Source organism: Acomys minous, assembly GCF_964271855.1.
Source record: "Acomys minous genome assembly, chromosome: 6".
Taxonomy (NCBI): Eukaryota; Metazoa; Chordata; class Mammalia; order Rodentia; family Muridae; genus Acomys; species Acomys minous.
This window is the reverse complement of record NC_140487.1, coordinates 117,605,204-117,626,077: the sequence shown is the minus strand read 5'-3', so window position 1 is coordinate 117,626,077 and position 20,874 is coordinate 117,605,204. Positions and strand designations below refer to the sequence as shown.

Below are 20,874 nucleotides of genomic sequence, written 5' to 3'. Positions count from 1 at the left end.
GTGTATAGGCTTCGACCTTTTCCAAACCTACTTCATTTGGGGTTCTTTAGTGCTTACACCTCCCTTCCAACCCACCTACCCTAGATAGGAGAGAAAAGAGGTTAATGGGAACAGGAGAAGTAGACCTTTTTGGATTCAGTTCCTGGGAGCTATTCCTCTGGCATAGTCAGCAGGATTGCAGCAGACCAGCAATTCCACCAAAGTTGCTGCTGGAACCTGGAGCAGCAGTCGGAACCCAGAGCCCGGAAGCCTTCTCTGGAGCTGTCTCTCTAGGAGCATCTTGAAGTGGAGCAATGAACAACCAAACAATACCAAGACCCAAAAAGCCCCCGCCTCCTGTTTTGGTCCCATATATATATCTTCTCAGAGTCTGTACTAAGATGTGTTTCAGCTGGCGAAAACCAAGCCCCAACATGAGGTGGTTCATCTTCTAGTGGATAAACATCACCTGTTCTTTCACAAGTCTGTTCACCATCCCACACTTGGGATCAAAACACAAATCCACTACAAGTGTGTGTGTGTGTGGTGTCCAGGTCCTTTCATGAGTTTGCTGAAGATCAAAAACTTATGCTCAGCTGGGCGTGGTGGCGCACGCCTGTAATCCCAGCACTCGGGAGGCAGAGGCAGGTGGATCGCTGTGAGTTCGAGGCCAGCCTGGTCTACAAAGTGAGTCCAGGACAGCCAAGGCTAACACAGAGAGATCTTGTCTCGAAAAACCAAAACAAAAAAAAAACAAAAAAAAACCAAACCAAAACAACAACAACAACAAATAAACCCCAAAAAACCAAAAAACCAAAAAACAACAACAAAAACTTATGCTCAGAACAGTAGGAGCTTCTTGACCACAAGGGGCCACATGTGACCCAAATCTCTGGCACCATGTCTAGGAAGCCACAAAGAATATCACACCCAGAGCCACATAACTTCCCCTTGGACATTTTATTTTATTGCTCTTTATTTTGGCTCTTCCACAAACACTTTTCAGTCTCCATCTTGGCTTCTTTTCCAGGAAGTTGAAACTGCCTGCTTCTCGCCACCTTCATGCCATCTCTCTGCCCTTCACAGAACATTTCAAAATCGACACTGAAACAGGAACTGGTGCAGCCCAGAAGCATCTAGGCCTATGTTAAAGAAAGTGGAGGCGGGGAAGAGCAAGGAGTCCACTGGGGGTGAGGTATCCACACTCGGGGGAGTCACACTGGGTGGGTAAGTGACACGGGACAGGCAGTGCCTGAGTCCTGGAGCTCCAGAAATTTCTGAAACAACCAAAGCCACCAGAAAGAACTGTAACACAATCTACAAAGACAAGCAGCCTCCATGTGGGAGGTGCTCACTTCCTCTTACTGTAGATAAAAATAAAAGCCATAAAGCCACTTTAACCGAACTCCACACACAACAAACCCCACATCTCAGAGAGGGGCATGCGTTTCCTGTTCTGGGACAGGACACAGGATTTGGGGCTTTATCCTCAAGGACAGGAGCCACTGTCCCCAGACACAGCGGGACAGCTTTGAAGGCTCTGGGGCCTGACCTGGCATGGAGCTGTAGCTGGAACCGAATGGGAAGGGGGGTTTGTAGAAGACGCACGTCCACGTCTTAAAGGCAGTGACCGGTGTCCCGAGAGCTTTTTTAATCTACTGGGTAGCACTTTGAAAGAGCCCACCACAGCAAGGGCGAAGGGTGGCTGTTTAAAGATGGATTTTGTTGGCTGGGGACAAGCCGAGTGTTGTCAGAGCCCAGGCTCTGAGCCTATCGCTCAGTAGCATACAAGCAGTGCTGAGGCACGGCTGAGGAACTACGCCAAGGTGAAAAAGCCTGTTCCCCTAAGAATGTAGGTCTGTAGCCCTTTCTTTGGTTATACGCTGGGACCGTGTAGCCCTTCAAAGTAGAATTAATATTTCCTATCTTCTTGGCCTTAAAGGGCCTTCTTTATTTACACTTTTTATTTTTTAAGTATTGTTTCTTTTACTTGTATGTGCGTGCGTGCGTGTGTGCATGTGTGTGCGTGCACGCGCGCGTCTGAGTGTATGTATGTGTACCATCTGTGTACACAAGCCCATGGAGGTCAGAAGAGAACATTGGATGCCCTGGAAGTAGAGTTGGAGGTGATTGTGAGCCACCACTTGGATGCTGAGACTTGAACCCTGGTCCTCTGCAAGAGCAGCAAGTGCTCTTAACCACTGGGCTATTTCTCCAGACTCTTAAAAAAATTATTTATGTGTATGGGTATGTGTGCATGTTTGTAGGACCTTCAGGGACCAGAAAGGGGGACTAGACCCTCTGGATCTGAGCTACAGAAGTTGTGGATATTGGGAACCGAACTTGTCTCCTCGTCATGAGCAACAAGAACTTTTTTTTTTTTTTTTTTTTGGTTTTTCGAGACAGGGTTTCCCTGTATAGCCTTGACTGTCCTGGACTCACTTTGTAGACCAGGCTGGCCTCGAACTCACAGAGATCTGCCTGCCTCTGTCTCCCGAGTGCTGGGATTAAAGGCGTGCACCACTATGCCCATCTGAGCAGCAAGAACTCTTAATTGCTAAGCTGTTTCTACAGCTCCTGGGGGCCTTTCTACTTGAAGCAGGGGGATAAATTTGCATGTATCTGAATGGAAGGCCTTTGGAAAGTGTGTTGGGGAATGCTACCTCTGGACCAGTAGCTAGCTGGGAACTGATCACTGAGGCTGGAGCCTGGCCAGCATCCTTGGGCATTGGGTCTAACAGCCAAGAAGAAGGATAGGTTGTTTCTCAGCTCTGGAGAGGCCTGAATCTGGCTGGTGGCAAAGAAACTGTGTAGCTGTCTGGAGGGGCAGTGTCCTGAAAAGAAAGGATGGTGGGAAGAGGGGCCCATGGACTGGCCAGAGAATCGAGGATCAGGCAAGAGAGAAGGAATAGTGTTGACAGGTAGGGGCATCTGTATACACTGAACTTTGGACCACGGATGGATGCTAGTCTTGGAAAAGAACCATCCCACCCACACCGTCCCCTGCCCCCACAAAGGTGGGCAGCCGGCATCCACAGAGAGTGAAGAAAACTCTCCTCTGCTAAGATCTACTTCTGGAAGATTCTAAGCTGAACAATTGGACCCTCAGGGAGTGGGGACTCGGTTTGTATAGGAAGCTGAGAGAGGAGGAAAGATAAGGAATGAATGGTTGGAGGGAGCCGCCAGGAGGAGGCCCCGGGGGAGGAGAATTTGAGATGACAGTACCGTTTGAGGTATACCAGGGCCCTGCTCCCGGGCCTCCTGGTCTACCTTGAGCATCAGAACACGGTGCTGGGAGAACCAATGGTCTCAGAGCTCCTTTCTCTCTCCCGCATTCCGATCTGCAATAGAGGCTGAGGATTCTTGGGGGACGGTCCGACTACATGAGTTGTTGAGGTCTGGCTTTCCCCGCCAGAGCTCTGCACACTAGCCACATGTCCAGCTATCTTCAGTGGGGGGTAGGGGGCAGCGGTTGGGCTTACTGGGGGTGGCTTCAGTGGACACTGAGGCCTTCTCCAGGGACAGCAAGGCACAAATACCTCCAAGCCCACCCACTTCTTGAAGGGGAAGGACTTGGGGGCACAGGAAGGGCCTGGAGATCAGAGGGGAGGAGGGAGGGCCAGGGCCCCTGCCAGTCAGGGCACCATGTGCCACCACTTGAAGGTGAAGGGCTTCCTGCGGACATTGGTGCCACAGTGAACCTCTCCCAGGAACTTGTGGTAGGCGGAGATGTCGTCGATGAAAGTGCAGGTAAAGCCCAGGGGCTCCAGCAGGCCTCGAACGTGTGTCTCTAGGCAGCATTCCTCCTCCACCTGGGGCCCGAAAGGCTTGGGGATGCCCAGGTCCTTGTCCAGCACGATCATGTTTACCTGGGAGGGGAGCACGTGTTTAGGGAGCAGCCACTGTTTGCGTGTGGGTGTCAAGCCCCTCGGACCCTGTTATAGTCCTATGTAGGAAAGGTTATCAGGATCCTCTTTTAGAGGTGGGGAAACCGAGGCACAGATTTTGATCTAAGCCTGGTTTGTGCTGTGACATTTTTCCAAAGTACTTTCCTGTGTGTTAAAGTAAAGGGTCGGTCAGGGGGACATCTCGCGAGAGATCCGGGTTAAGCATATCACCCCTAACAGGGAATGGAGGCTCTCAGAGAGGCCAAGTGCCAGGGCTAAGGTCACACAGTGACTCAGCTGGGCCGTTCTGGAGCTGGCTGCACCCTGCTGGGTGTGGCAAGAAGCGCTGGGGCTAAAGGGACTCACCATGTTAGGGAAGAAAGCCCTGGCCTGGTGGCCTTCATCCATCTTGAACAGAGCAGGCAGGTCAATGATGTCCCTCTCAGTCAGGGCCAGCTCCCTCTTAAGGATGTCACGGTTCCAGTCCAGGCAGCGCTGGAGGAGGGAAAAGAGGAAATGCAGAGGTCAGGGGACACACACGGGCCACCTTGCCTCTGCCTCTCTGACTTTCTATGTATAGCTGGTAACCCTGTCACCTCTCCAGTGTCCCTCCACCACGGCTAAGGGACAGTAGTAAATCGTTGTTTTTTTTGTTTTGTTTTTGTTTTTTTTTTAGATAGGGTCTCTCTATGTAGCCCTGATTATCCTAAAACTCTCTATATAGACCAGGCTGGCTCTGAACTCATTGAGATCCACCTGCCTGGCTTAATGGTCCAATTTCAAAAGTGGTTTGAGGCTTAGGTACAAATGAACAGAAAACACTAGATACCTGCTAATGCCTGCTAGTCTAGCTACACCCCAAGCGCTGTTAGCCTATCCGTCCCCACAAACTTAAACTTTACAGTAGAAAATTGCTGGCAGCTGAGCTTGCCCAACAACCAACCGGCAGACGTGACAGTCACGGAACTGACGACTGTAAACATAACCAGGGCGTAAAACAGGCTGAATTCAGCACAGTCCTCGCTGAAAACCAGGCCAACTGAAGTGGCAGAGACCCAGGTGACGCTATGGGACTGTGCCCTCCTGCTTACTCAGCTAATGAGGAAAGCGGGCAGGGGCCCAGCCTGCGCTGTCAATCACCGCACCTGCTGTCTGGGCTTTGCAAAGCTGTAAGATAAACTGCCTGGCTTTTGATAGTCTGCTTCTCCGGAGATCTTATTACAGAGGGTGCGGGTCTGTGTCTTTGTTTCTCATGGAGGGATAGTCAGAGGTCAGCATCTAGGTAGCCAATGATGCATTTGGCTCAGCTTCAGTGTCCCTCCACCCCACCCCAGGGTCTCTGACTTCAGGTGAGAGCTGATTGGTGGTCCCTTGCCACTCCCACCCACCTCCGTGGTTAACCCAGGAGTTTACAGTGACTCAGGATTAAGCAAATTGACGCTTAGAAACTCCTTGTCCACAGTCATCAGTTCAGGGTCATTTGGGTCAGAGTGAGATGCGAGCTCCTGTTTTTGAGGATGGTGTGGCGGAATGTAAGTGAGGCTTTGAACTTCTGCAGCCATGAGGGCACCTGCCTGTCACGACTGACACACAGCGTGCAGAGCTGGACCCTGATCAGCCTGTGCCTGAAGTCCATACCACCATAGGGCTTCGTGTTGACCCAAACTTTGAGGAAACTCTGCCAGATCCTGACCCAGCCCCTCCCCCCCTCCCTGCCTTTGCCTGACTCAGTTGCCCACTATGACCCATATCATGATAGCCAGGGCAAGATCGGTTCAAAAGGTACAATGGCCTTGTCTGGACAAACAACTCCAGGAAAGAGACGCTTTGGGGTTTGCATGTAGCCTCAGAAGTTGCACGTAATGCCCCACTTCCCCAACCTCATAAATAAACCCCAAGTACCAGCTTCCCCTTTGGCAGACACCCCTCTCCTGTGTCTGCCCCTTACTGTTTTAAATAAACTGTCCAGTCTGCTGAGGCCAGGCTCCGGTCTACTTTTTGCCTGTCTCTTTAAAGTGACTCAGAAATCCAGCACTCTTATGAGCAAAGGGGCCATTTTCTTTCAATCAGTTCTGCTTTGTTTGTTTGTTTGTTTGTTTGTTTTTCAAGACAGACTTTCTCTATGTAGCTCTGGCTGTCCTGGACTCACAAAGCTCCACCTTCCTGCGCCTCCCTGAGTGCTGGGATTACAGGCATGCGCCACTGTGCCCAACTGCTTGTTTTTCAAGACAGAGTTTCTCTATGTAGCTCTGGTTGGTCTTGGAACTCTATGTAGACCAGACTCAAACTCATAGAGATCTACTTGTCTCTGTCGTAACCCAGAGGTCATCTTAACCAGTTGGTGCGGTGCTGGGAATTGAATCCTAGGCTTTCTCTCTGTCAAAGCAAGTGTTCTACCAAACAGAGCTGTGTCTCCTGGGCCTGGGGTTTCATTTCTAGTGCAACCTTAAAGACTCAAGCACTCAGAGTGTCATGCCTGCATAGAACTCTTTCTTCAGGGATGTGTGGACTGCTATGATTCCAGAGTGAGGGGTTGGTTCAGGTCAGTTTTGGCCTGGACAGCAAGTCCGAAGCTTTAGTCTCATTTTAACTGGAGCATCTTCTCTAAGCTCTTGTCTAGTAGAACTCAGTGTGCTCTAGACCTGTAAGTACAATTGCTTTCCCAAGTCTCCTGCGGGGCTCGGAGCTCCTTGAGCCCCCTAGCCCTGTTGGCGCAGGAGCAGAGCAAGCAGATGCATCCGGTGCTCCTTGAGGCCTCTGTGGGCCAGAAGCCCCAAGCCCCTGACCTTTCTCCATAGAATCAGCCTCTGCCAAGACAGGCAGACGTGTGCCTGGACCCTGCTGTCCCACCCCTCACCCCCTCACCTGAAAGTACTGGTTTTCTTGCGTGAGGCTCTCGTTGGACAGGATCTTGTTGATGGTGATGCGTTTGCTGCTCATGCCCCCCAGGCCTGTTGGGGGTGGGGGGGGAGGTCAGAGGATTGAAGGAGAGAGAAACATGTTTTTTGTTTAGATCACAAGTGTGGGATGTAAAAAAGACTTGTGAAAGAGCACAAGTTTATCCCCTTAGAAGTCAAACCACCGTGTGGGGGAAATTGGTTAACCAGCTGAAAAACATCCTTGAACAAATTCTGAGAGGAGATATAAATGTGAGCCAAAAACAGGAGGTGGGGCCTTTGGAGACTTGGGATAGTTTTGGCTGTTCATCGCTCCACTTCGAGATGCTCCTAGAGAGAAATGCTCAAGAGAAGGTTTGGGGCTCCAGGCTCCAGCTGAGGTTCCAGGTTCTGGTCTCCAGGTTCCAGCAGAAGAAATCCTGCTGATTATGCCAGGAGAATCGTTCCTCAGAACTGATATCCTTACGCTTTCATTATTATATTCTTTAATCTCCTTTTCCTATTGTTTAAGTTAGTCGGGTTATAAGTGAGGTACTCTCGGTTAATAAGTTCGGAATAAAATATAATCTGCTAAGAAAATTGAGCCTACAGAGGATGGCAGTTAATTTTGGCTGCCTGGGTGAGGGGAGAGACAGGGGTAGGATGGTGGAGTGCGTGCCTGGGAAGCAGCATGCATTTTTCTCTCCATAGCTACTATATCCCCTAAGCCAGGAAGCGGATGTAGGCATTTTGCTCTCTCTGGTAGGAGAAGCAGACACCTGAGTGCCCGGGTTGACCAGGGTCAGCCACCCTCCTTCCCATGGTACTGAGTGCCTGCCCTGGAGAGAGCCTGCTTTTGACTCCACCTCCACAGCCTGGAGGCTTTAAGTCAGATTAGTGATACCCATGTGCCTGCAACCCGTCCTTCCGTCCCTATGCTAGCGCTGGCAGCAGGATATACACTAGATAAACATTCTGTTGCACCACGACATCTCCCAGCCAAGAAAGCATTCTTTCAAATGCTTAATGTGGATCACTTAGTAGTCTTCCCTATGGCTATCTTTCTCCCATGTCCCTGTGAGGTAGCTGCTACTGTTAATGGTGAGGAAACTGAGTCATGGAGGTTCCATGGTTCTTGAACGTCCCCCTTCATTGCAAGTGGCTACATAGGCAGCCCAACTGCAGGCCTGTGAGCCCCATATATTTGATTAACTTTTTCTCTTTTTAGTTTTTTTTTTTTTGATAGGATCTCTTCGTGTGGGTTGGCTGGAACTTGCAGTCTTCTGCCTCGGCTTCCTGAGTGATAAGACTGTTTGTTATGTTTTATTTTTGTTTGATCTAGGAAGAGCCTGCCAGTTCTTTGCACGTCCCAGGCTTGTGGCACCACACCAGCAAAAAGACCAGAGCTGTGGGACCCTGCCCCTGAGCTGTCACCACACTATGGTCCTTCCTCTCCTGTCCCTATGGTATCTCTAATCATGTGGTGCATGGGCGGCATTTGAGGCAAGTTAAAGATAGAAAGGAAGCTTCTAGAATGCCAAGTCTCGGGACTGCCAACCCAGGAAAAACTTGCCCTCAGGGGCTAGCACAAAAAGACGGCAATTTCTGTTTTGTTTTGGTTTTGGTTTCAGTTTCTCTGTGTAGCCCTGGCTGTCCTAGAACTCACAGACTGACCTCAAACTCCAGAGATCCACCTGCCTCTGCCTCCCAAGTATTGGGATTAAAAGTGTGTGGTGGGGCATGCCTTTAATCCCAGCATTCTGGAGGCAGAGGCAGGCAGATTGCTGTGAGTTCGAGGCCAGCCTGGTCTACAAAGCAAGTCCAGGACAGCCAAGATAACAGAGAAACCCTGTCTCAAAAAACAAAAACAAAAAACAAACAAACAAACAAAGGCATGTGTCACCACCACCACCAGCTAAGATGGCAGCCTTTTTTTTTATTTTTATGCATTGTTGTTTGTTTGCATGTATTTCTGTGTGAGGGTGTCAGATCCCCTGGAACTGGAGTTACAGACAGTTGTGAGCTGCCATGTGGGTGCTGGGAATTGAACCAGGGTCCTCTGGAAGAGCAGCCAGTGAGTGCTCTTAATTGCTGAGCCATCTCTCCAGCCCCCTAAAACGGCAGTCTTAAGTGGATCTGTCCTTGACATTTTTAGTCACACTCCTTGGACAGGGAGGACAACTCATAAGTGTTAAGCAGTAGACTTTGAGTGTCAGGACACACTAGCCTAAGATGTGGCAAAATTAACTTAAGGGGGAAAAAAAAAGCAGAACGGGACAGAGACAGTGGTGATTCTTATTCAGCATGGTAATATATTGGAGGATAAGATATAAGATGAAGAACATGGTGTGTCTGTTTTTACCACAGTAAGAGAGTGCAGGGCTGTTGTGGCTTTTCTCACACTGCTGGCTAGCAGCTTTCCCCCAACTGATTTTCTTTCTCATGATTAATTCAAGTAAAAAAAAACTCATCCCTGGGTCTGCCCCACTTAGGAGAGAGATGGGAGTCTCACTCCAGGCCTTGTAGGCATGATATCAGCTGAAACCATGTCCCTTCCTGTGCCCCCTGCAATAGCACTGTTTCTCTCCCCTCTTTACTTTTTGGGGTGGGGGTCGGGGTGGGGGCTGGCAGAAGAGGACATGGCTTAGAGTGCATGACCATCGCCGGAGGTCCTGGCTTCCATCCCACTGTTTTGAAAGCACAAGCTCCTGGGTGCTGACCACATGGCAATCTGGGCCGTTTGGTGCCTCTCCTAGGTCTGGTGCCTGAAGACGTACTTTACCCTTCTCCCTCGAGACGGGGTCACATAACGTTGAATTAGGTCCCTTCTGCCTCCACCGTGGAGTGCTAGGAGTGCAGGCAAGCACCACCATGCTTGGGTTTTACAGTGCTGAGGCTCGAACCCAGGACTTGGTGCAAGCTAGGTGAACTCTCTACCAACTCTGCAACCCCAGCCATGTGTGCTCTTTGGTTTGGGTTTGGTGGTGGGTGCTCAGAGACAAGGTCCTCCCCAGGGCCCAGTGGGGTTTCTTGTCAAGGGCTTGGCGATCACTCACCCTTGAACATAATGGCCTCCCCGTGGCCTTCCTTCTGCTTCTCTCGGAAGAGCTGGTAGCAGACTGAAGTGCTGGCCATGAGCAGCCGAAATTCCTGCAAGAGATGCCCCGGCGGGTGGCGCACTGTCAGGAGGGGGACATGGCCAGGACGCTAAAGGGAGGGACAGCACTTCTCGCCACCTGCATCCTGGAAGGGTCTGTCTGTCTTAGGACTGTGTCTGTTTACTTCTATTCTGGGAAACATCATCATAGCAAAGTACAAACCCAGAAGAGGCCTGGGTTGGCAGGGGAGGGCTCTGCAAAGGGGGCAGGCAGTTTGCAGAGAACCCGAGGATTCTTCAGAGCCATCCCTTTCATTTCAAAAAGCCCTTTCCTCCCCAGAGGCTTCAGCCCAACCCCATTTCCTGGACCACTGTGAGCAGTGTTAGCATCATCTGGGTGTGACTGCTGAGCCCATGAATGGCTCGTCCAAACTGAGATGGGCTCGAAGGATAGAATAGGGAACCTGGCTTGGAGAAAAAAAAAAAAAGTTTAGAAAAAATAATAATTTTTATCCAGGGACTGGTGTGGTTGGCAAAGTGCTTGCCTCACAAGTAGGAGGACCTGAATTTGGGTCCACAGGTCACTTTGGGGGAGAAAAAGGCCAGGCACTATAGTGCAATCTCAGCAGGGGAATGGAAGGTGTGGCGGCTTGAATAAGAATGTCCCTCACAGGTTCCCATATTTGACTACTTAGTCTCCAGGGAGCGGAACTCTTTGATAGGATTAGAAGGATTAAGAATGGCTTTGGGGAAGGAAGTGTGTGTGTGTCACTTTGAGGTTTCAAAAGCCCATACCAGGTGCTTGTATGAGTTCTCCCGCTACCCACCCGCCCCTCTCTCCACCAGGCAACACCCTGAGTGTGGCCATGCTCCCCAGCATGGTGATAATGGGCTAAACCTATGATACTATAAATAAGGCCCCGATTAAATGCTTTCTTTTTCCATAAGAGTGGCCTTGGTCATGGGGTCTCTTCACAGCAATAGAGCAGTGACTAAGACAGAGGGGAGCAGCGGTGGTGGGCACCAGAGGAAGTGGATCTCTGGGGTTATTGGCCAGCCAGCTCAACCAATTGGCACGCTCCAGGATTATTGAGAGACTCAGAAAGCAAGATGGTAATTAATGGAGAAGGCACTAGACGTTAACACTCACACACCTACAGGAATGTGTACATGCAACACACAATAATATATTTTTTCATATTGCTTATACACGGAAATATTGATCTTTTGGATTTGTGGGTTAAAAACTGCCTGCCATAGCCACAACATCATAAACCCAACTTCAGCGACTTCCTTCTTGCTCCAGGCCCCACCCTCTGCTGGCAAGCCCAGGCAACGCATAGGTTCTTTATTTTCTTTTCTTTTTAATTTTATTTATTTATTTATTTATTTATTTATTTTTGGTTTTTCAAGACAGGGTCTCTCTGTGTTGCCTTGGCTGTCCTGGACTCACTCTGTAGACCAGGCTGGCCTCGAACTCACATCGATCCGCCTGCCTCTGCCTCCCGAGTGCTGGGATTAAAGGCATACGCCACCACGCCCAGCCAATGCATGGATTCTTGGCTACATTATTCACTCTGGTCTTGGGGCTCAGCTCACCTTTTTGCCTGGGATGGGGACGAAGGTCATAAACTCATCTACATGGCCGACAGTCAGCCAGTCGGAGTAGAGTTCCACCGGTGCCTGTACCTGCTGGGCCTGCAGGAAGTCACGTACCACCTTGGTCATCCTCCTGCCTCCAGACCTAGGGCAGGGTTGGAGAAGAGGAGCAGCTTATCCCTGTGCCCTGTACCAGAACACCCCCAGGATGCACCTGGAACCCAGGCCAGATCTGGGTGGCACCAGCAAGACTGAGACCCTGGTGCAGGCAGAAGGCATGAGTCCGGGCTGAAAGAGTCTCCAGGTGAGCAGCTGAGGGCAGCTTCCATGCTCAGGGTGGACTTGGCATGTCTTTCACTTTCATCAGTGTCTTGGAGGCAGGCAAGAGCTCAACACTCCACAGAGGCACAGGAAGTAGCTTCTGAGTGCACAAGTGACCACTGAGTTGGGGTGGGTGGGCTAACGGTCATTACCCATGTCCCACAGATAGAAGAATGTTCCATGTGAGTCAGAGGGACTTGACCTCAGGTTCCGGGCGGCTCCTATGAAGTGACTACCTAGGCCGCTCACTTGGTCCCAGCAACTGTTTGGATCCAAGTAGAAACTGCCTTTTCATTGGCTGAACAGAGAGTTCATTATTGCGGACAGCCAAAGGAGCCAGGGTCTCATGCCTGTGAGACAGGGCTACGCCTTTGTCTCTCCTCTTTAATTTATAGGCAGTCCCCAGTCTCTACTCTTCTCTGCCAACGTGCCTTAGTTAGGCCCCCACACTCCTTCCCTACCTCCTCCCCCACATCTTACCCTCCCCAGAGCGTTGCAGAAGGGAACATTTCTCTCTTAGATTCACTCCAGGCACCCACTCCACCCCTGCCCCAGGCCACCTCTAAAGGAACACTCAGGCTCTGTGCCTACCATCCCTATACCTGCCCTGGGTTAACTTACAGCGGGAAACTGCTCCCGATGAGGATCCGGCCGAGTGGGTATGTCTTGCCATTCACAGTCACTGGTGGACTGACCTCCAGATTCCCGAAGGAGTCGAGGCTGGTGACAGTCTCAAAGAGGGGTTCCCGGGTCACGTAGCCGAAATCTGGGCCCTGGGCAGAGAAAGGGCACACATCTGCCTTTAGCCTCCTACAGCCAGGAGGCCTCTTTCCCAGCAGCCATTCTCTGGTGACAAACCCTGTCCATCTGGAATCCCAGCCTTAAGGATGGCTGTTACCTGAGGCTGGCATATTGCCATCAGTGGGTCTGTGAGAGTACCAATACAGTGACGGAGTAAGTGTGGGTGTGATGTGTGTGCCTGGGCACTGGGCCCTAGGCACAGACACCCAGTGTGATAGCAAGATCTGGCCTTGCAGGTTCTGTTGATCTTCCTGGCCATCTCATAATTTCTGTAAACCTCAGTTTCCATTTCTGTGAGAGAGGCCACAGGCAAGGCAGTGGACTGATTATCCCCCAGGGATTTGCTAGACCTGTCCATCCCAACAACTGCACCTGCCTATCAAGCCCACAGCCGGCCTCGAGGTCCTGAGAGTAGCACTTCAGTAAACTGGATTTTGTATGCAAGAAGGGAAGATCCTACCTGTTCCGGGATTTAAGAATATGTGTATATACACATATATGTGTGTGTGTATATATATATATATAATATACATATATATATTCTTTTTTTATAAAAATAATATAGGGATCTTGTTTGGGAGTTTGTACGAAAGTAGGCAGTAACTTGCCTGACCTAAAAACACCAAACCAATCAACCCAAGGACCCTGTGTGGCAGGCAGATGTAGCTTATGCTGGCTCAGCTAAGAGGCTCAAAGGACAGGCATGCCCTTCGTGGCAGCAGCAGCTTAGCGCTTTCTCACCTTGAGCCCCTTGTTGGCTCTGTGTGAGCGGGCCACAGGTGACAGCTGGGGCTTTACAGCATCACGCAGGCACGCAGCACAAAGCCGGGCCTGGCCCAGCCTCTGGGAACAATGCAAGCCCGGCCTTGGAACCAGGCCAGTGTGGAGCACTGAAGACAGGTGGAGCCCAGGGGAAGAGAAAGGACAGGGCTGGGAGCTTGCTTTGTATACCTGCTGTCTGTGGTAGCTCTGGGTGATTATTGTGATGGCCCTGTCCTCCAGTGTCAGGGAAAATGGACAATGCCCCCATATGGAGTGCCGCTGAGGGCAGTGAAACCATACCATGATGGCCGCTGATCAGGCACAGAATCAATGTGTTCTGCATATCTTTGATTGAGTAACAATTCTGGGCGATACCTCCCTGTTTTAGAGGGGACACACTGAAGTTCATAAAAGTTCAGAAGCCTGCCCGAGGTCCCTTTTCTGATATAGGGGGGCTGTTCAAGACTATGTTCCTTTGACATATCCAGAATGGGGCTCACACACAGCTTCTGCCAGTCCTCCGGTTACCTCTGAATAGCCCGACATTGATTGCAAAGTCTGTCCCTCATGTGACCATGGGGAGGCCAGATCTGCTGCTGTCTCTATAACATGCCCCACACGGGCTTCTGGCTCAAAGTGAAGGATGACGAAGCAAGGAGGCATGTTTCAGCTTGAGGCCACAAAGTGAGGGTGCTAACGGCCTCCTGGATGGTGAGGAGTCAGATTGCTTTTACAAACCCCACAGCACTGAGATTCACACCACAAACTCCCAATGAGCACGGACACCTGTGGACTTCTGTCTTGCCTCTTTGGAACTTAGCTACAAGTTGGAGGGTCGGGGCAGCAGAGGAGTCAAGGCCTCTGGACCTGGGCTTTGCTCTGTCTCCCATGGTTCTCACTTCCCACAAGGCAACTCTCCCAGTTTAGAGAATGCATTGGACCTCAGGACCCACTGACCCATCTTGCAGATGAGAAAACAGAGGCCCCGAGTGGAAGACTAGTTGTCTTGGGTACCCACACATCTCCTGACCATGCCGTCCTCTAAGAGTCCCCGTTGCCCTCGGCATCTCACCAGGAGCTGCTTAATGGGAAAGTCCTTCAGGTTTCCATCTCGGGGGGAGTCCAGCACCACTGGGAAGCCTTTGTGGGGTGCCTCAATGTAGCCAAACTCAATTTCATCCTGTGGAGGAGAATAAGGAGAGCTGTTAGCTGTAGCAGCACCCAGGGGTGTCTGGGACGTGATGTGTGTGTGTGTGGGGTGGTATGTAATCCCAGATCTCAGGAGGCAGAGGCAGGAGGCTGTTTAGTATGAGGCTAGTCTCGGTGACGTAGTGAGACCCTGATTTAAAAAAAAAAAAAGCTCCAGCTACAAAACCAGGGGCTGGTAATGAAACCCAGGTATAGAGTGCTTAGCTAACATACATGAAGTCCTGGGTTCGAGCCCCGGTACTGGCTACACTGAGCATGGAGGTGCATTCATGTGTAACCCCTAGCACTTGGGAGGTGAATACAGGAGGATCAGAAGTTCAAGATCATTCGCTATTTCCTAGAGAGTTCAAGGCCAGCCTGGGGCTTGGGAGACCTTGTCACAGAACAAACAAATATAAAACGCAGAAATAACCATGTTTGAGGCTGCCTTGGCTACAGACAGAGTTCTAAAGGACTGCCAGGGCTACACAGAGAAACCCTGTCTTGAAAAGCCAAAAGGCAAATAAACAAAGTAGGCATGGCAGTAACCTCCTCGCTCGGAAGGCAAAGGCCAGAAGCTTGGGAGTGTAAGGCCAGCCTGGGCCACAAACCGAGGGCCTGTGAGGTGGCTCAGGAGGTAAAGGACCTTCCTTCTAAGCCCGATGACCTGAGTTTCGTTCCCTGGACTCACATAGTAGAAGGAGAGAACCTTTGACCCCCTCCAGATGTGGGTTGTGGTATATGCACCATCTCCAACAATCAATGTAATAAAAAATTTGTTCTGTTTGTTTGTTTCTGAAACAGGGTTTCTCAGTGTATCCCTGGCTGCCCTAGACTCACTTTGTAGACCAGGCTGGTCTCAAACTCATGGTGATTCACCTGCCTCTGCCTCCCAAGTGATGGGATTAAAGGGCTGCGCCACCACTGTCCGGCTATAATGAGATTTAACACAAGAGAGCCTCGTGTGGCAAGTGCATCTCATTCACAGCCTGCCTCTGGTCCCCTGTTCTCCTAGGTACCAGATGACGGCAAATGAGGGCATCTTTCAACAGGTTGCTCCTGCCCATCGCAAGAGTCACACAATTATCTCTTTAAGACACTGACCTCATTTTTAAAATGTAAATAGTTGCCGGGCATGGTGGCGCACGCCTTATAATCACAGTATTTGGAAGACAGAGGCAGGTAGACCACTGTGAGTTCGAGGCCAGCCTGGTCTACAAGGTGAGTCTAGGACAGCCAAGGATACACAGAGAGACCCTGTCTCGAAACAAACAAACAAACAAACAAACAAACAAAATGTAAATAGCCATATCTTGAATATATTTCCTTCCAAGAAACAAGTCAAGCATGTTCTGTGTATGTAGTCACAGACTAGCCTTTTTCATTTTAACTGCCACATACTTCTCTGAGTGAGGCCATCACCGGTCCCCAAGGATGGCTACAGTATTTCAGTCTAGGAAGCCACACTTGTTCTCCCAAATTTCTGTGCCCTTGGGCAGACAAGAATACACACACACACACACACACACACACACACACACACACACATAGCAGCTGGGTACCAGGATGTTCACAGCAAGCCTCTCCTTCCCCTGTCCCCTCCCCTGGATCCAGAACCCTTGCTGTGTCCCCTCACCTGGATCCAACGGTCACCACGATTCATGTACTGGAAACAAACTTTCAGTTCACAGTTGGTTTTCTCCACCAGGTTCTTCACCTCTTTTAGGAACAGGTAATTGTCCTTCATGCTGAGAAGCATCAGGAAGAAGAGGGCAGGAAGAAGAGTGAGGGGGGGGGGGACAAGTGGCACCCGTCTCGGGTGGTCGAAGCTGCTGGTACTCTGGAGTGAGCTGCACTGATAAGGCCCCGTCTATATCCACAGCTCCTTTGTAAAGGCCACTGGGTCCAAGGGACATGCAGCCCCACCCTCTTATGCAGTTTTTGTCAAGGTCACTGATATAGAAGAAAAGGAAGGGACCTCTCACCCCACATGCTCAAAGCCCTACCTCCATGACTCCCCAGATTTTAGAAAGTGCTATGCCCGGAACATGAGAGGGTATGGATGGTAGGGATGGGCGCAGGATGCTTTCTGGAGCTGTCAGTCACACACATGTAGAGCTTTCTTGCCCTTCCTGCTCATCTTGCTGTGCTAAGCAAGCCCACATTAGACACTCAGGAAAACTGTGCTGAATGAGCGTTCAAAACGAAGCCGGGTACCACTGGTGAGCGGGAACCTAGCCCCACACAGTGGAGGGCTGAGTGCGAGAAGGAAAGAAGCATCGTTTTTGTGGTATACAGTCTGATCCAGGACAAACGCAGTGATGCAGCGGCATCACCTTAGTCCTCACAGCAAGGCTGGGCTATGTGCATTTCAGAGAAACTGAGGCACAGGAAGGCCACCTGAACTCTTGCAGGCCATATAGCTGCTAAGTAGCCTGGACAGGAATTGGATTTAGGTCAGCCTGTCCCTGAAGCCCATTTCTTGGTCCACCCTGACTTCCTACCTGTGTGGACCATGCCTGACCCTTACCAGCACACGAACACTGACACAGGAGGCAGGATGTTGGGGGTCATGATCCAGGGTGCAATCCGGAACATCACGGTGTCTGTGAAGATGGGTGTCAATGGGATGCCCTGGGTGTGGGAGAGAGGAGGAGCACCAGAGAGTCAGGCTGGGTGCTGTGGTCCCTGCCTCCCTCTCAGTGGGTGAGACTGACAACTTACTGAGCACTTACTGTGTGCTAGGGACTGTGCCAAGTATTGTTCTTATGTGTATGTGTGGGCTTGCGTTTCTGTGTGTTTAATATAGATGTGTGTGTAAGTCCCCATGATGGCCAGGAGAGGGCATCAGATTCCCCTGGTGCCGGAGTTACATGCAGAGGAGAACTGCCTATTATGCGGGTGCTGGGGAATGAACCCTACTTTTCTGGAAGACCAGCAAGTGCTCTTAACTGCTGAGCCATCTCTCCGGCTCCATATACCAAGTTTTCTGCATGTACCAGTTTATTCCGGAGGGCGGGGAGGGGAGAGAGGCTAACATAATCCTTACTTTTCAGATGGGGAAACTAAGTCACTGAACTGTACAGCCGCATGTTGAGAAAGGCTTTGCTCCTATCCTTCACCCACACTTGCCCCATCCAAGTTCCCGCGTCTGAGCCAGGAACATGCAGGGCTGCACAGGGACGGCCTGTGGGTCTCACCTCCGCCATATACTCCAGCAGACTGACATGGATGGACACCAGGCCCGAGAAGCTCTCGTCGGGGAAACGGAGGCCTTCCACAAAGAACAGCAGCTCCGCAGAGCCACCCGTGTACTTTACCACGTGGTAGAGCTTCTGCCGGCCCAGGATGTGGATGTAGCGCTGGCCGAAGAACGGGTCTGTAGATGGGCAGACCCATGTTAGGACCCTGCTCCCAGTCAGGAGGCCAGGGAACTCTCTAATGAGGGGTAAGGGGGCAGAGTGACTTATCCTTTAGACACAGAGAGAAAAGCACAAGTGGAAAATACCACAGGATGGTGCAAACTGGTCACTGTCATAGTCTCAGCGTGCTTTGTGCCAGCTGGCTTCTGGCTTCCTCATCTGGAAAACGAGCAGCTTTGGGAATGGCACGCAGGAGGCGAGAGCAGGTGGGCATGGCATGGCTAGCGTAGCAACTGGGAGGTGTTATTCTCATTTTGCAGAGGAGGAAACAGGCTCAGAAAGCAGAGATGGCCGGGCAGGGCTTCCAATGCACATCTAATTCCAAACGCCAAGCTCCTATTCTCTTTGTATGAATACAGCACAAGCGCCCCGTTTGATTGGGAAAATCTTCTCTGTATCATGAAAGCCGGGCTGTGTGGCTCTCTGGTGGGAAGGGAGGCACTCCTGCCCCATGAAACGTCCAGCCCTTTCCAGTGCTGTTCCCTCTGCCTGGAAGACTTGTGCCCTTCATCCTTTCAAGGGGTCCTTTGTGCATCCCCAGAGAGCAAGCCATGGTCTGTGTGGACTTTCCCCACTGCAGCCTGCACAAATGTTTGTGAGAGACAGCCCTGCAAGGCCCTCTGCCTGACTGGCACTTGGCCATGTTTAATAAATGCCTGTTGAGTGAAGCAATGCCTCTCATCAGGCCCTGTGGGAGAGGCCCACGGGGGATTCCAGGGCTCGCCTAGAGCTCATGAACTGAGTTTACTTAGGCCAGCATGAGGAAAGACCTTCAGGCAGCCAAAGGTCACGGTGCAGCCTCTGTGTCTAAGAGTGATTGATGCTCAGCCCATAAGACAGCGGATGTGGGAAGCGCCTAACAGCAGCATCATGGTGGAGATCTCGCAGGGTGGGAAGGGCAGGGAGGCAGGGGAGACTTCAGAGCAGAGGGAAGTGGCTGTGAGTCACCCTTGTGGGGCAGCAGGGCCCCTGCCAGGATGTGGAAGGGAAGAGATACTTGCATTGGCAAAGGCCTGGAGATAGGCCCCTACACAGTTCCAGAAGCAGCTTCTTTAGGCCCTGCAAAGCTAGAAGGGCAGAGCAGGCTCAGCTTAGCACTTTCAGCAACATTGATATCAGTTAATGACCAGTTACCTAAGGGTTAGAACATTGAACAGGACCACTTCTGGTATACCGGGCTAAAAAACTGTCAAGACCGATGTCTTCTCCCAAGTGCCCCAAAATGCAGGCTTGATGGAGCACCTTCTTTAGGACAGGGTGCTCATCTGGAGCCTGGTTCTGAATGACACCACGGACAGGTGACTCGGTTGACTTCCCATGTCAGAGGGACTTCAGTCTAGACATCATTTGCTTTTTCTTTTTTTCTTTTTTTAATTTTTCAAGACAGGGTTTCCCTGTGTAGCCTTGGCTGTCCCGAACTCGCTTTATAGACCAGGCTGGCCTTGAACTCACAGTGATCCACCTGCCTCTGCCTCCTGAGTGCTGAGATTAAAGGCATGCGCCACCATGGCTAGCCAGACATTATTTGCAAGTTACAAACCTTTCTGTGAGTTCTGTTAACCAATCAAACAGACCACTCGGTTGCTAACTGGGGATGACAGTCCCTGTGTCACATGGTCATTACTGCCGACACACCATCCATGGCTTTCGTAACCTTGGGAACACGGGTGACCATGGTTAAATGGGATCTAAGGGAACTGGGAGAAGAACCCAGATGTGGTAAGTGCACCCCTTGCTGCGTCGTCACTCACCACTTTGCCATCCAATGTATCCCACATGGAAGGCATAGAAGTGGCATTTCAGCCTCTGGAGGCGGGGCTGAGCACTAAGATGCACACACCCTGACCCCAAAGGTCCCAAGCGCCCTATCACAGCCCAGCACAGAAAGTGACATCCTTCTCACCCAAAACGCCAGCAGGTGCCCTAAAGCCCTGTCCATGCTCAGAGCTGGTTGGAGGCGTGCGTATGGTGACTCTCTCCTACCCCAACGTCCACATGACACAGGCTGCACATCAGCTGTGCTCATGGGAGTAAAGTCAAACATACACAGAAGCCACCCTGATCTTGCAGGAGCTTAAGTTATCAACTTTTCTCTAGGTGCTCATGGGGCCAGGGGCAGAGGGGCTATGGGAGAGGGAGGTGGGTCTGGTGGGAGGATTCGCTCTGCACAGCGGCTGGCAGCTGACGGCTTTCTCTTCCTCATGCAGCCTATGCCCTGTGATTCACAAAGCATCTCTATTCAGCTGCTTTCTGGCAGTTTGTGCCAGCGCCAGGCAGATTGAATCTCAGGCAGGAACAACGCAGCCCTTGTTTCAAAGAGCCTCCATTGCTGTTCACGGTCCTGCCACCCCCAGCATGGCTGGCTGTTTTTGCCACAATGCTTCTATTGAGTGGCCCCCAGCCATGTGCTGGACCTGCCAGCCACTCCTGGCCTCTCCTGAGCCTCAGTCATCTGCCCTGGCTGACCAGCACGTGGTCTGATCTGCCACAACCTTTCCAGTTACAAGGAGACAGATAGTGTAACCGTCTGTCTCGGCTTGCCTGTGATGGAAGGGTGTCTTGGCGTGACAGATGTCCAGTGCTAAAAAACCAGGGAGGTGTTGGGCAAATGGGGACAAGTTGGTTACTGTGTCCTTGTAGAAGGTAAAGCTCTGACGTTTGGGGTTCTGGGGAGACCTAAGACTGGAGAAGCAAGTCTCTAGATCTTCCAAGGAGCACTGGAGATTTCTTTACACTCTGATCATAATAACCGCCAGTTTGCATAATTCCAACCACTGTGATAGGTACGGTTTCACAGAGAGCTTTCTATGGGCCAGCTGCTTTGGGGAGTAAGACAGTGGGGACCCCAGTGCTGCTCTCCATGCCACAGCACAGAGGAGGCCCTCAGGGATCCCAGAACCTACCTCCTGGACTGTCTGTCCCAGGGACACAGGCCATGACAC

At 51.1% G+C, this 20,874-nt stretch overlaps 1 protein-coding gene across 2 annotated transcripts in view; it reads right to left on the bottom strand.

The window, feature by feature from the left end:
• Positions 1–920: 920 nt before the first annotated feature.
• PADI2 (peptidyl arginine deiminase 2) overlaps positions 921–20,874 on the bottom strand; it is a 44,308-nt gene continuing 24,354 nt past the window's right edge. Inside the window, exons 7-17 of one of the 2 annotated variants that reach the window (XM_084787955.1) lie at positions 18,934–18,999; positions 17,711–17,889; positions 17,041–17,144; positions 16,147–16,258; positions 14,395–14,502; positions 12,381–12,532; positions 11,439–11,583; positions 9,799–9,892; positions 6,732–6,817; positions 4,233–4,361; positions 921–3,848 (exon numbers count right to left, since the gene is read on the bottom strand). In XM_084787955.1, coding sequence (XP_084644081.1) covers positions 3,615–3,848; positions 4,233–4,361; positions 6,732–6,817; positions 9,799–9,892; positions 11,439–11,583; positions 12,381–12,532; positions 14,395–14,502; positions 16,147–16,258; positions 17,041–17,144; positions 17,711–17,889; positions 18,934–18,999 — 1,409 coding nt within the window. In that variant the 3' untranslated portion in view covers positions 921–3,614. The remainder of the gene's footprint in view (positions 3,849–4,232; positions 4,362–6,731; positions 6,818–9,798; positions 9,893–11,438; positions 11,584–12,380; positions 12,533–14,394; positions 14,503–16,146; positions 16,259–17,040; positions 17,145–17,710; positions 17,890–18,933; positions 19,000–20,874) is intronic. The other variant, XM_084787954.1, reaches the window with a different exon arrangement.